The 15,844-nt window shown below is 38.3% G+C and overlaps 1 protein-coding gene across 2 annotated transcripts in view; it reads right to left on the reverse strand.

The window, feature by feature from the left end:
• Positions 1–15,844, reverse strand: part of DOCK8 (dedicator of cytokinesis 8) — a 95,279-nt gene that overhangs the window by 77,970 nt on the left and 1,465 nt on the right. Inside the window, exon 2 of one of the 2 annotated variants that reach the window (XM_069881108.1) lies at positions 1,096–1,198. In XM_069881108.1, coding sequence (XP_069737209.1) covers positions 1,096–1,198 — 103 coding nt within the window. Of the gene's footprint in view, positions 1–41; positions 207–1,095; positions 1,199–15,844 lie in introns of those variants that run through there. The other variant, XM_069881109.1, reaches the window with a different exon arrangement.

Genomic DNA, 15,844 nt, shown 5'->3' on the forward strand with positions numbered 1-15,844 from the left:
TATTCTACAGAAAATGCCATAAATCATTACTGCAAACATACCTTTTTAAGGATGATGGATTAGAGGCATGTAGATTACGACAGCGCACAAAATGGCAGCTACAGTGTAATACTCGGTAAACGAATTTTTATCAGGTTTCTCAAGAGCAAAAGCAGTTGTCTGCATGTAGAGGAAGGGACCTAACCTCCCCAGGCTGAATAACCACAAGGAACAAGCTGAAACACCACAGCGTTTCAGATTAAGGAAGTGAGTAGTGGCGGGAGGCCCTGACACACAGGAAATAACTGCTTACATCTAGCGTTCTACATTTTTCACAATCACTGGTGCATGAAGATTTTTTGGGCTTCTACTTACTGGGTGTCACAAAAATTTTTTTTAAAAAGTGGGTAGAAAAAAGGAGAGTATCAAAATCTTAGTCAGTTTTATTTATGGCAAAGTATGTTTGCAGAATACCCATCCTCCTGTTAAGCACTTAAAAAGATGTAGTATTTTTCCCATTTGTCATAAGGGCAGTGTCATATGTCTCACTTCTTTAGAGAGGATTACACATGGAAGGCTGAAGATGATTTGGAGACATGTTAATGATTGACTCAATTATACCTGGGCCAATCAGGGCACACTTCAGTATTCCCTTAACATGTTTACACTACAGCACTGAAAACCAGGTCAGTGTGCTGTCTGCTGCTAGGTCTGGAAACTGTGAATTAAGCCAAGCTAGCTGAGCCCCTACCTTTCCTTTTTCCTATTTATTCACTGATGTCCTTTTGCAAGTGGTCTGTGATCACCACACAGTTCATTTATTTGATGGAATCAAATGTTTCCAGCAAAGAATAGATGCAATATACTCCAACATTTACCAGCTAACTTTGATTTGTAGTAGCCTGCAGAAAGACACTCTATTTCAGGTTCCAAGGACGATTCTCCATTTTTTCCAAGTGAATATTTTTCTCAGCTCACCAGGGAATATTTTTCAACAGTTTCAGGCAGAAGCCAGTGCAAAGCAAGACTGCTTTAAGAAGATGACTTAATTTACACCCAAAACATTAAGCAATGTACCTGCCAAACCTGTATAAAGAAGATAAACTCAGAACTTACCAGATGAAGACCAGAAAAGCCAGGGGTACTTAGGCTTCGTTGACAGAACTGTGCAAAGCCTGGTTGGAGAGTAAATTGCTTTCTTACTTCCGCAGAGGAGTGCCTTTAATTAAGCAGAGACAGCACCTTATAATTACAATCATCCCCACACAAATTCCAAATGCCAGAATTTGGCTAAGTCAGTCCCCTGTCCCACCTTTTAGAAATGTAGTTTGATGATATTCTAGACTCCTCTTGTTTTGTAGTTGACACAAACCTCAAATAACATCTGCACTCTTATATAATTCAGATTCTAACACACATCTAACAGATTTCTGTCATTATATTGTGGTCCTTGCAATTGGAAAAGGCTACACAAGAAAGAATAACCTTGCACTTAGGTGAAGTGTAACTGCAATCTCTACAGCAATATTTGCAGATTCATTTCTGCAAAGCAAAGGCACAGTATAATAGAGCAGAGGAAGAAAAATTAACAACACAGAGGCAAATATTTTAATGAACTAGTAAATGACCAAAGGATAAAAACAAGCCAGGACCACTAACTGAACTGTTATGATAATAATGCAGTCTGATGTAGAAAGCACTAAACAAATCAAAGCATGAATTTAAAAAGCAGACTGTATTGTTGGGGCTTAACATTTGAGGTGAAGAATTCTTAAGTGCTAATTAATTTACTTTAATGGGAGCAGAAAGAGGCCAGTATTGAATTCTTCGGAAATCCCAGAGTGACAGTACAGTTGCATGTACTCAATCTGAAAATTGAATAATCAGAGTAGCTTAGTCATTTTTCACGCAAACAAATCATCTAATATTTAATATGATTTAAGAATAATTAACCATAAGATGGTAACAAAACATCTGCAATATTTCACCATGAATGTTCAGTTCAAGATTTTTAAAAGAACAAGATGCACTTAAGCAGATTCCAAGTGAAAAAAAACTACCCTGCAGCCCATCAGGGCAACCAAGTGGGAAGACAGGAAAACACAGAGGTAAGATTTTCCCTTCTGTATAAGACTCTTTCCTAACCTCAGCAAGCATTAGCAGGCATCTTAGAATTACCAGATGCCATGGGACAGTTGACCCTTCTGGTCTGCCACTCCTGTGTGGTGCCTTGATTTCTGTGACTACTATATCTATTCTGTGGCACTTAATCTCTTACTACTGGTTTTCTTAACAAGCACAGAAAACCCCTGAACTCCACTAAATGCAGTTCTGCTCATATTAAAAGACCAGCAGCTCACAGAAAATATGAGAGGTATTTCTAAAATAGAAGACATAAACAAGAGTAGTTGCTCGTGGGTCAAAAGGCCATGCCAAATGCGGATGGGACATTTCTCCAATCTGAAAGCAGTAACAATTGCACAGACCGATGACAGAGTTACAGAGAAAGAAAAGAGATCCATTTGGAAGAGAAATTCCGACTCATCAGTGGCATTCCAAAATCAGAAAGGATGAAAAGGGATTTTTTTAGAGGTTATTCCATAACTACATAAGCAAGAAGCCACCTAGGGAGAGGGAGGAAGTCTGTTCATTCCTCAGACTACTTTTGTCCCGTTTTAAAAAGAAGAGGTTTTGTATATTCAGGTTATTGTTACTCACAAAAAAACTACGCAAAAAAAAATGTGTTACAGGATATTGCAGAAGTTGCCACTGTAAACAATGATATAACACATCTCTGAATTACACCAGATAAGGGGTCATCAGTCTCTTTGAAGAGGAAATTGCATGAATTTTCATTTACAAAAGAAGAAGAACGTATGTGGATGAAGGGCCAAATTTGCTGTCTGGTAAAGTCTGTAGAAGCCCAGGTAACTGAGAGGAAATATGTTTCTCCAGAGCACCAAGATTAGTACACCAGACTCTCCTCAATATTCACAGAAAGCACCCACAAAATAATTCAGTCCAATGGCAGAAGAAACCTGCAATCTTTAAAGTTTCATTTCATGTAGTTCAACTGATTTATTTCATTTTTTTCATACCACTGAGGGAAGAAAGGCAGAAGAAATATAGTAAGAATAATAGATTACAGCAAAGTTGGTTTGAACCAACTCAGAAATTACTGGCAGGAGCTACTAACAAGAGGTAAAGGTAAGGCATAGCTGCTAATATACACTAATGCAAAAGTTAGCTACCCCAGCATGGAAAAAAGGTGGGTGTTAGAGTCAGAGATCAGCACAGAGAGTTTTCAAAACAAGAGAGCAAAGGTGGAAACAGAAGTCCTTGTAGGTGGCTCTTCAATAATGTCAGAATGGCATTTCTGATCAAACAACAACCTCAGACAACTGCAGGAAAACAGTGGTCCACATTAATCTAGTGCATGTGACGTCCCAGCTTTTATGGAGGCTGCAGTCCATCTATGCCATGGCCATACTTTTACCCTCTCTGCCTGTACAGCAGTCCTGTCTGATTTGAGGAGAGCTTTGCAGTCACCCTTAGCAGCAAGGATGATCTAGCTATGTGCTAAAAATCAATAAGGAAAGAAAGCAAGTGATTAAGGATAAACAGAAAACAGTGCCTGAAAAATCTGAGCAAAAAAGGCAACTACATCTCTACAAAGGAGTACTCAAGTAGTCATGGACCTGCTAGCTGACCTCTGCAAAAAGATAGTAGAGGAACTTATTGAACAGTCAACTTATAAGGAGACAGAACATCAGTTACCAAACTGTGGTCTTCTGTTGAAGCAAGGGGACAATGAATTCATACTTAACATTAAACTGTACATCACCTTGTGATGCCTGTTTATTAAGAGTCTGATGATGAAGTGTATGGTGGGCAACTAGAAACTGAGGACTGCAGTAGGCTATGGGTCAAAAACTTTGGCAGTTGATTGGTATATTATTGGCAATTGTTAGGTAATGATGAACAGCCAACATGGACTTACGAAAGGGCGGTCATGTAAAAGCAATCCAACACTCTTCAGTGATAGTTTAACTGGCCTCAGCAAGGCTCCTGATAGTGTCCTGACATTCCTCTAAGCAGAGTAAAGAGATGGAGGCCAGATGGAATCATTAGAGCTGGTTCCAAAACTGGTTAATAAAACATATTCAAGGTGCAGCCATCAATAGTTCAGAAGAAGACTGTGAAGAAATTTTGAACAATGTACTACTGTACATTGTGAGAATGAGTGAGAAACAAGTTAACTTCTCCTCAGCCTGGGTTTAGTCCATATTTTGTTTTACAAGACTGTTAATGGTATAAGTAACATAGTAATAACATTTGTGGATCACATCAGACTGAAAGGAGTTGTGAGTACTCTGAAAGGCAGGACTAGCACTTAAAAATATCTTGTGTTTTACAAACAGTTTGAAATCAGCACAGTTAGAATCAATAAAAATAAATGTAAACCCCTAAACTTAGAAAGGAAAAAAAAACCACAAATGCAAAAATGCTAAAAAGGAAACAAACTGTCTAAAGAAACAGCCAGGCCACCAGAGATGCCAAGAGAGCATACTGGGATGCTTACTAACAAAGTACCATAGGTGAGGAAAAAGAGACATGTAGATCATATCTCTGAGCTACCTAGAGAACAGTGTCCAGGCAACTGCAAGCCGTTCATTGATCAGCAACGGAACTAAGCAGTGTTAATAGCTCTACAGACCTCTCCTGTTGGTACCTGTCCCTTTGTTTAGGATAAAGTGAAAACACTAGCTGAAAAGAAAAACATGTAGATTTAGGTGAGTTTTTTGCACAAAAGTCACTGCTGAATGCACAGTTAGTCAGTGTTCACATGGTGTGTTGCAAGATGGCGTAAACCTGTGGAAAGATGGGAGTTGATGGCAGCCTAAGGCTCTTCTGAACTTCTTAGATCTTGGCTGCTATATGGTGTTCAAGCAAAAGAACGTCAATTGGAATTCACTGCTCCACTCTGTGATGCCTCAGCCCTACCTGAATGATGATGCTGTATTACTCTGGTGTATATCTTGAAAAAGCTGGAACTTACCAGCCTTCCTGAACCACCCAGATGGGACTGGAAGGTAGTCAAAAAACCCCAAAAACAAACAACCAAAAAAAGAGACTGATGCTGCTTAATCAGAATTTCATCAGTGTCTGTTCTACTGGTAGATGCAATCCTCCAGCAGTTCTCCTAAATTACTAACAAAAAGTTGAGACATTCCTTGTATTTCACAAATACTTTCCAATGCAAAGTGTACAGCTTGCATAATACATTAAAACAACAGTGTAACTGAAGTAACAGACTACACCTGGAGGTTCTTAAAATTAAATTTAATCTGTTGGCAAAACTCTGAGATGTTTCTCAGCGCAGAGCTCATTGCAAGATTGGGAACTTTTGAGTCTGGGTTATTTGTTGGGCCTAGATGAGGCATCTGGAATGGAAGATAAAACAGCCATTTTTTCTTCTCTTTTTAACTTATGCTAGGCTGAAGATAGCTGGGTTCTATAATCAAAATTATATGAATGCTCATAACACATAAAGCCGTGTCTGTTGTTTCATTGTAAATTCTGCTCAACAATATAGTTCTTTAAAATATGTAGTTTAGAAGCAGGCACAATGGGTATTTTGCTACTATGCAGATGATATGAAAACTTAAACAGAGAACAGAGATTTAGAAGTAAAAGCAAACAGAAAGAGAATAGCTTTAAAGATCATCTATTAACTGGAAATCAGAAACTTCATAAGAAGAAAACTGATTGTAGAAGTATACTTCACACACCTACTGGATCAAGTCACCTGAAGTTACACACTGTTAGAAGTTACCTTCTAGAGGGAAGCAGGAAGAGTAATACCTAACACCCTTACAATTCCTTTCAGCAGACTGAGGAACAGTCAGTTGTCTCTTGCAAGAACTGCATACACAATTAGACAGCAAGGAAATATGAAAAAATTAAATAAAGAGAGACTATAAGAACTATCCTCAAGAATGGAGAAGCATTCATTCTTAAATGTATGCAGATGGCGGAATCATAAAAGAGAATAGTCAAAACTCCTGCTTAACAGGTAAAATACTCAATCTTGGCTACCCTGAGGAATAAACCCTTTCATCTGACACTGACACAGAAAATTCTCAACTAGCTTTTGTTCTTTTTCTGAGCCTAATATGAAATTTCTTTAGTTACAACTAGAAACAAGCAACAAAAAACTCTGGAAGAGAAAAAGGTAACAACTACCTAGCCCTCTCCTCCACTCCCACACACAAACAGACATAAAGGTTTGGGCAACAATCCAGATCTTTAACCAGCAAACATAAGAATCTTGTTTCGAAGTCCTTTTCCTAGCACCAGTGGAACTGCCTGTTTTTCTTCTAAGTTTCTAATTAGTCCTTAAGGCAGAAAAGCTCTGCTTTGTTAGTCACTGTTCACAGTAGTGGCCGATCTGAACTAGCTACTATTTCTTTGATTGCTCAAATAGACTATATCTCGTCTGGCACACCACTGCCTTGGAGTGTCCCACATTACGACTCTGTATCAGCTAACAGCAATAAAGTTCCTATTCGAGACAGTCAAAATTTAACCACAGTCTTTTCAAACGAGATGATGCAGGAACAAAGAAAAGTCTAGGAGAGGAAATTGTGGACTTCATTAGGCTGGCAGCTTGTTACAAAGTAAAATGAGAAAGAAGTCATTTTTAAGTTTGTTCCACCTCATGTATGCCATTTGTTTAGTGAAGATTTTTCACTGCTGCTCAGTTTTGCTCTTTCTCCCTCAGAAAGAGACGTAAGCACACAAAAATTTTAATGTTCTGATCCTGGCAGTGGAGCAAAAGGACAACTATACTTTCACACTACACAAAGAAACTGAAGATGTAGGATTTGTTTCTGATGAATCATGCTTTTATGTAATTTTAAATCACTGTGCTCTACGTATAATATGGAAAAGCTATGATATAATGCCTCAAAAGACACTGTGCATGCGTTGTTGACTGGTCAGCTCTTGCAATGGAAGTGGTTTTATGTATAAAGGTTCATATGCTAGTTAAGCGGTACTTCCTGGAAAGCAGAGTATAAATCAATCTTAGCTGTCACCACACTATAGACTATCATCTTATTACAGTCTGATAATGATAGTTAATAAATGCAATACAAAGTTTCTAATGAATATTTCATGTAATGCTAACTAACAACAGTAACAGAAGATAAATTTTTGTGAAAACAACAGAATTCTTGTGTTGTTCCCATTAGCTTAAAATCTATTACCATACAGCAATGCATACATAAATCTTTCATACTGAAGGGATTAACCTCCATTTAGCTAAGAATAATTTTCTGTGGTTGACACAGAACACTCTGTGCTGTAAGTACTAAAGCCTACACTGGTACCTCATGAAATGTTATTTTCAACTGAGATGGCTGAAGAAAAGCTCTCTACCAAACATGCCCCTGAAGACTTTACAGGTTCTCTACTCTGTTCCAGGGCAAAACTGCGTAGTTAGGATCTACTTCTTTCTTGCCATGACCCCCCAAGCTTGTTCCTCGCTAAACTGCTTAAATGTCTTCCAAGGTCTTATATTCTCAATAACAATGAAGGCAACTTCAAAAGCATTAGTTATCCTACATGACATCTTCCTTTTATACTGTGACTTGAAATGTAATAGAATTACATCAGTTTAGGCTTTTAGATTTTGTTTTGTCTACACTATCCCACCAATTCACAACAGGGTGATCATGAAATAAATGCAATGATTTATCTTCCAGTTCACATGTATAATCTGAGCTTCACAAGAACTTAGTACTAAGAAAACGCTACCATAATGCTGGTAATTTTGTAAAACCCACACCAAGTTTAATAGTTTACCTTCTTTATTTTCACTTTCTTTCTAATAACCAATTATCAATGATAAGTGAAAAAAATCAGACATTAAGAATAACAATAACAACCCTGTGAAGATATTCTAAGTTTTTTTTTTCTTTTTGCTACTACCCAGACGTTTTTATTTTTATTGAGGTCACGGATGGTATTTTTATCAACACAGGGGAAAAAAAGCCTATTTTGTCTCTTTCATGACTGGTGACTTCAAAGAAATTCATAGTATATCCACAGATAGGTCTTTAGTACCGTGAGTACTTCAAAAACTAGAAGACGAGATCATGCAAATGGCAAAGAACAGGAAAATAATTTTTGTTAATATTTTGGCCCTTCATTTCCCTGGAAAACAGATTTTTAGACCTTCACTGTGACCCTTCTGTGACAGGAAAACCACGAGTTGGTTTTTTTTCCAGTTACTTCTTAGGTTAACATTTTTCTTTAGAACTGTAAGCTTAACTAGAAAAAGTAAAACCTTTTATTAGGTCAATATAGCTGAAAAAAACTGACCCAGTTTCAAGTACATGAAGAGGTACTGCCATTTTTAAAACAGGGAATTTTGATTGAACTTCAGTGGGAACCGGAGCAGTAAATAAGATACACTGAAAAAGCTGGATCTTCCTCTCACGCTTTTAAAAATAAAAATGTCCATGTGATTTGGCATATGTTAGCAACTACACTGTTAAAAAGAACATATTTTTGTATCTGCTGGCTATCACTACAGGTACAAATTCCATAGTAATTACAATACACACCCTCATAAATACATTTGGGTGATGTAAGACATTTTGTATCGTGAGTTACAAACTGAATTTCACTTCACAATTCATCTGGAAAATTTCAACTTGGGCAGATTTTACTTTAACAGTGTTCTAAAAATGAGGTTTTCTTATTATAATGATAGTAAAGCTCAGATTATGTGGCAACTAAAATAAAATACACTCTTACCTAATCCTGCATTCTTGACTTTAGGGAAAAATACTAATATCGAGTCCAGGTGTGCGGACTCCTTTATAAAAAGTCTCCAGGTCACTATTACTGTGGCAAATGATGAACTGTGTAATTCATCATGTACTAGTATTACTCCACAAAGGTTGCAAAGGAAAATATTGTGGACGTTTTACAAGAACTTGGCTCAACAGCTGACCTATGCCTGGACCTATTTTGCTGTAACTGCATTCACGATGGCAAGCATTCAGTATACGTTATCAAGTAAGCACTTTTCACAGACTATCCTTTTTCCTACTGCTACAAACAAGAGTAGAGTCTGGTATGTGTTTTTCAAATAGAATTTAAAAAAAAAAAATCCTCAGAATAGAAAAGAGGACAACTACACTGAAATATCCTCATGAACTGCAATTTTTAATGACCATAAGTCCTAAAAGTGGCATAAAATACAATACTAAATGTTTCTTCCTTGCTGGTTTTCACTTAATGTCTGAAAGTGAGAAACATTTGGAAAGATAAATAAGGAATGTTCATACATGGGACCTGGTGGAAATAAAGATGTTTCTCATTTGCAACTACATTTTTCTTGGGTAAGCTTAGGATTTCCTGTACTATAAATAAAGAACCTCTTCAAAAATTGCAGCCTAGACTTCACACTGCACATAGATGTCTGAAGTCTAAGAAGGACATAAAGTGTTAAAAATAGATTTTAAAATGCAGCTTTTCTGCTCAGAGCCTGAAGTCCATTTTCTGCTCACCAGCCATCTTCCAGAGACAAAGCAAAAACCTCAGTACTCTAATCACGTAGCAGGGATTACTGTGTGTGTCACCAGTGATTGCGCAGATATGTAAGTATGCTATAATACCAGTCTTCAGCAACTGTAATAGAAAATAGATGGTTATATTTTAAACACAGTTTGAGTACACAGTCAGATGAGAAGATTAGCTTCCAGCTAACAACAGCTGTCAATAACATCTAAGCAACAACAGTATTCTGCTTGCATGACCAACTGTTCTCTGAAGGCTTTGTTTCCACAGCTGCCTACTTGCTGATAAAGGGTACACTTGTATTATAAGAGCCGATCTTCCCTGTACTTGTAATTTTTCATAGAGGTTTGGCTGGACAGGCCCATGTTTATCATTAATCCCCTACTTCAGTGGCTACTATCACCTTGATGGTGTAGAAGGCAGACCACCTCAGAAAAGATAATAAAATTTGGGATAAATAACACAGGCACAAAGTCAATTACTGTGACTAACCAAAGGCATTAATATCCTCTGTAAAGTAATTAAGAGGGCAATTTCTTACTCCTTCTTTTCTGCTTCCTGAAAGTTAGATGTATTTTAGGCAGGAAATGTTGTAATCTTTCACACAGCGTACCAGAGGAAAGGTCTGTGCATTTAGTCTTTGTGATGGTCAACAGGATGTCATATCTAGTAAGAGTGTCCCAAATAATCTGATCTTTTAAAAATGAGCAGATGCTTACAGGGATCTATATTAGCACTATGAATGAATACCTTATGGCATAATTGTGATATATAATTTCAGTTTCTTCCTCAGCTTACTCCTGTAACTGATTTAGAGGCCATCCCTGCTAGAGAAGAAAGCAATGTTCACACAGTCCCCTATCAGAATTAGGACACATATACAGTTTTGCACAGACAAACATGGCTTTGAACATGGTTTGCTTTTATTTTTATTAATTTTGTTCTTGTATAAAACATGAGAGCTTGCAATTCAAGCTTAGTCCATAGCAAATACTAGAGCAGCGTTCCTCTCTTCATGCAGTTGTCTCTCTTATGGGCTCCAGCTGCATTCCACCTCATATGGTCTACAGCACAGCTTACTCCCAGGTATAATTCAACATGCTAGGTGGATGCAGACAGGCTTGATATTGTTGGGCTTAAATGCAACAGTTATCAATGCCAGAGTGTAGGATGCAAATCAACTGATATTGGTTTGAATTATACATAGCGACCAGCCAAACTGTATATAGTTTAAATTCATCATTTGCTTAAGTGTGTTTGGAAAGCATGTTTAGAAGTGCTGCACTGACATAATTTAGTCTTATTTGACTACTCACTGCAAACACCCTAGCAAAGGAAAATGAACTATTGTTAGGGCTGATGAAAAGATAACCTCACAGGCATTAGAAAGTTCCCTCTGTTATCTTTACAGCTATTTGCAATATATATGATCCCTCCCTAGCCTGTTTTCATATTCTTGACTTTGTGGTAGATTATTCCTGCAGGTTACATCTCTCCCTTGGAGTGGAGGAGTTCCTGTAAAAATGTCACAAAACAGGAGACTGGTTAATATACCCAAGGAAACAGCCATCGGAGGCTTTTAATGGCTGTTTAATTGTTCATATGCAGTGAGCAGGCATAACAGATGCAGAAAGGATGGAGCCATGGTCTCAACTCCTCCTTATCTTTTCTGCTCATTCAGACTGCCTTGAATCCAAACAGTGGTAGGATGAGACATAAAGCATCTATTTGCAGAGGTAGCAGTAGGGACAGGCCTTTATGAGCAGCTGATGAAGGAGCAGAGCTCCTGTCTTCTCTCCCTCCGCTGCACCTGCTCTAGAGCCATGTACAATCTATTTCTTATGCTGAATACAAATCCAGGAGACACTTAAGAGAGTGATGCCATAAAAGCTCAGAAAAATTAGCTTGCAGTAAGTCCGGAAGACAGGAGTGACTTCTTCTGGTAAGAAGTAATACTTAGGAGATTGGGTTCTTTATACATCTAAAGGAAACTTATGTCTAAATCTAGTGAAGTATGAGCTGGATAAACAGACAATGAGTTGGAATTGCTTGAACAGTCAGGCCCAGAGGGCAGTGATCAGTGGCGTGAAGTCTAGTTGGACGCTGTTAAATAGCAGTACACTCCAGGGGTCAATACTGGGTCCAATCCTGTTTAACATCTTCATTAATAACCTGAATGATGAGGCAGAGTACATCCTCATCCTCATTTCTTGATGACACAGAACTGGGAGGCGTGGCTGATGCACCAGAAGGTCATATTGCCCTTTAGAGGGACCTCAGCGGGCTGGAGAAATGGCCTGACAGGAACCTCATGAAGTTCATCAAGAAGTGCAAAGCCCTGCACCTGGAACATCCCCACACATCTCTATATGCTGGGGACCAACCAGCTTGAAAGCAGCTTTGCAGAAAAGGACCCAGAAGTCCTAGAGGACCATGACAATGTTGGTCCTAGCAGACCTTAACTTCAAGTTGAACACGAGCCAGCAATGTGACCTGGTGGCAAATAAGGCTAATGTTGTCCTGGGGTGCACTAGGCAGACTAATGCCAGTAGGTTGAAGGAGATGATTCTTGCCCTTTGTCCAGTGCTGGTGAGACACGCCTGGGTTCTGTGTCCAAGTCTAGGCTCCCCAGCTCAAGAAAGACATTGATGTACTGGAGAGAGACCATGAAAGTCTCTCTGAGGGCCATGAAAGTGATGAAAGGACTGGAGCATCTCTCCTGTAAAGAAACGTTGAGAGAGCTGGGACTGTTCAGCCCAGAGAAGGGAAGGCTTATGGAGGATCCTATCAGTGTATACCGATATCTGAAGGAAGAGCATAAAGAAGACAGTGGTGGCTGGTGACAAGACCAGAAGCAATGGGTACAACCTGAAACATAGGAGGTTATACTGAAACACCTTTTTGCTATAAGGGTGACTGAGCCCTGGCACAGGTTGCCCAGAGAGGTTGTGGAGTCTGCCTCCTTGGAAGCCTCCCAATGGCATATGGACCTGCTTGAGCAGGGAGTTTGGACAAGATGAACTCCAGAGTTCCCTTCCAACCTCGACTATTTTGTGATTTTGTGGAAGAAATAAACAAGATACTTTGGTCAGTTTATAATCCAGCCCTGCGAACTAGAAATGGGAAATCGGATTTTTCCAGATGAAAAAAATGGAAAAAAATTAATATAACACTTAATGAAAGCTGAAAAAAAAGTATAACGATGTTTCTGTAAAACAACTACTTCAGTATTTCCTATAGACAAATTAAAATGCTTTCCAACAAAACCAGTATACAGGAAAAAGACTAGGCCTTACCACAGCCCAGGTAAAATCCTGGAACAGATTCTCCTGGAAGATATGTTAAAGCATATGGAATACAGGAAGGTGATTAAAGACAGCCAATCTATCAAAAATTGTAAGCTTTTAACCTCTCTTAGAAGTCATAGGGCAGTGTATACTTAGGGGTTGGATGCTAGATGAATTTCATCATTTGAAAAAACTCTCATGCATATAAACATGAAAAGGCTTACTAACTTGAGTTGTCATCAGATTCTCACAGTGGAACTCATTAGAGCAAAGCAGGATTCAACCCTTTTATCAAGTGTGCTCTCCTTCACGACTCTGTCTTGAATTAGGTTGACTCAGTAAAAATGAACACAGGATTTTTAACACTACCCTTGTCCTGACATTACTTATAAGGCTATGGCTTGATGGTCATGCTTGATAAGATGGATACATCTACAAGCAGCTTTTAAAAGCTGATAAAGTGTGAACATACGTCTTAGGTATGCAGCAAACAGACGGAAAATGCCTTCGCTACTAACAGATTCATAATGTTATTAGTGTTTTTATAATGCATTATTTTATGTAAGAAACTGACTATGAGAATTTACCACATCTTTTTAAAAATACATTAGATTTTTATGCTTACTACATATATCTATCATACATACAAAGGACTGAGGTTATCCTGCAGTTTCCTTAATACATACAAAGTTTAAAAAGAAAAAATCATTAAAAGAAATAGCTTGGAGTCTGGTCAAAGTTTGTAAGTAATTAGTATTTCATCATACCCATTTAACAAGAGTTCTATTGAAATTCAACCAAAAGATGCTCACCTCAGCCCCATAAAGGGGTTGCACGGAACAGAAATCTGCAGATTACATACGAAATGGCCTGTTCTGCCACTGAAACCATTTTGCTCTGTACCTGACCTCTCTGCAACAGTCTTTGGCATTTAGCATAATTTCTTGTGAACCTTCAGAACCAAGACTTTGTACAATATAAGATTTAAGCTGACCTTTACATTTAAGGTAAAAATAATTTAAAAGTATCATCATCATTAATGTAAAGTAGAAAACATGGCACAATTCGTGAATTAGGAAGAGTTTTGACTTATACCATAAGCATTTCAAGATTTGAAATCTTCAGCCCAGTGTTTGCTTTGATATTGGTTGTGTTTTTAATATAAATCTGTGCATGCAAACAAATCCTTAAGCACACTTCTTAAAACTCTAAAAGGAAAAGAAAGGTATTTTTGGCAACTGGACAATTTCAGCGACAAGGAAATGAAATTATAGAAGTAAATGGTAAAAATTTGTTTTATAACACTTGTAAAATGCAAACAGTTTTCTGTGGAGACAGTTGAGGATTATGTCTATTGAGAGGGTTTTTAATTGCAGAAGTCACATGACTGAAAGTCAGACCATACATTAAGGAGCTGCTCTTGATAGTTTTCTGTTCGTAGTTTATGTGTTGAAAAGTTTTGAGCGTACAGCACTGGTGGGCAGGGCACCAGGTAGATGCCTAAAGCACAATATTCTCCACTTGAAGTCAAACCAAATAACTACTACTGTAAGATCCATGTAGAAGATAAAACAGTAAACTACACTAGCTACAATGACAGAAAGGGACAGCTCTTTGCAGCTAACTCTCCGTGACAGTCAGCTCTCTGCAGTGAACAACCTGCTATGGGACAACTCTCCCAGGGCAACTCTACACAGCTGATTTTCCAAAGGGACAATGCTACTCAAGAAGGATTAGGATTAGGGGCTCCCCACGAAGAGTTGTACTGGCAGAGGGTCATTCATCCTGTGGAGAGAGAACCACAGAGGGTTCGTCACAGAGAATTGCCACTAGACATCAACAATGATATACTGCTTTTTCATGTCCCATGCTGGCTTCCAACCACCACAGACACCTAACTTTGCCAAAGAGCACATAAGGTTCTCACTGTTGCACGTTAATGAGGGTTTTCTTCCTCTCCCTTTGTCCATGGCAGGAGGCCATTTGGAAATACAGTTACAACTTAGTTTTAAGTGATACTTTAAGCTTCACTTTGAAGAATGTATACAGTTAGACAGGAATTTAATTTCTTACATAATAAAAAAAAATGTTATTTGAAGAGGATGCTTAGTGAGGTCCTGTTCAGTTTTCAGCAGCTTAGCGCTGTACACTGCTAAGTAGTTGAAATGCTGCCTAACATGAGGGATACCAAAGGCTTGCTCCTTCACTTCTACATAGGAGACGAATGTCATTTTACGTAAAAGTTATCCCATTAAACCACAAAAAAATACACGCATTTAAAAAAAATATGTGCAAGTCTTTGCAGGATTAAAAAAGGCAGGAAGCAACAGGTTGGGGCAACAACAGACATCAGATGGTGGAAAGAAGGATAAGGTGATAGGAAGACATGGCTATGCAGGCAGGTTGCATATGCAGCTTTCAAGTTTGAAGGCATTTGAAGGCCTGATTTTAAAGTCTGACTTTGGTTTAAACAAATGTGATGCTTGTCATGTAACAGCTGCTCCTGAAGCATCCAGTGCTCAGGACTGATAACTCACGGTAACTGTAGATCATGACGAGACCACTAACACAACCTTTTTTGAGATCACATAATTGCTAATTTTTTACAGAACAGTATTTAGCATAGTTCATAAGGTGGTCATAGATCTATGATGCTTTATGTTCTGAATTCACCCAAGTTCACCTTAGATAATTAGTAGTGGGGCAGCTGATAAGCAACCAGTACAGAGCCTAAAATTCTGCTGGCCCTCATAGAAACAGTATATAGCTTAGTCAAGTCACTGGCAAGACAAAGGGTGAGAAAGAGGGGAGCTGCATGGAAATTTGTAGTGAATGGAGACTAATTATATAGAAAATGTAGTATTTTTTGTAAGTGATGCCTTGCCAGTAATGTCCAGCTTTCACCTAGAGCTGCACTTTGAAGAAGTAAACTCAGGAACTCTGAAGAAAGAGGAACAAAATTTTGCAGCTGTATATTAGTCTTC

The sequence above is a fragment of the Phaenicophaeus curvirostris genome, chromosome Z (genome assembly GCF_032191515.1).
Source record: "Phaenicophaeus curvirostris isolate KB17595 chromosome Z, BPBGC_Pcur_1.0, whole genome shotgun sequence".
NCBI lineage: Eukaryota > Metazoa > Chordata > Aves > Cuculiformes > Cuculidae > Phaenicophaeus > Phaenicophaeus curvirostris.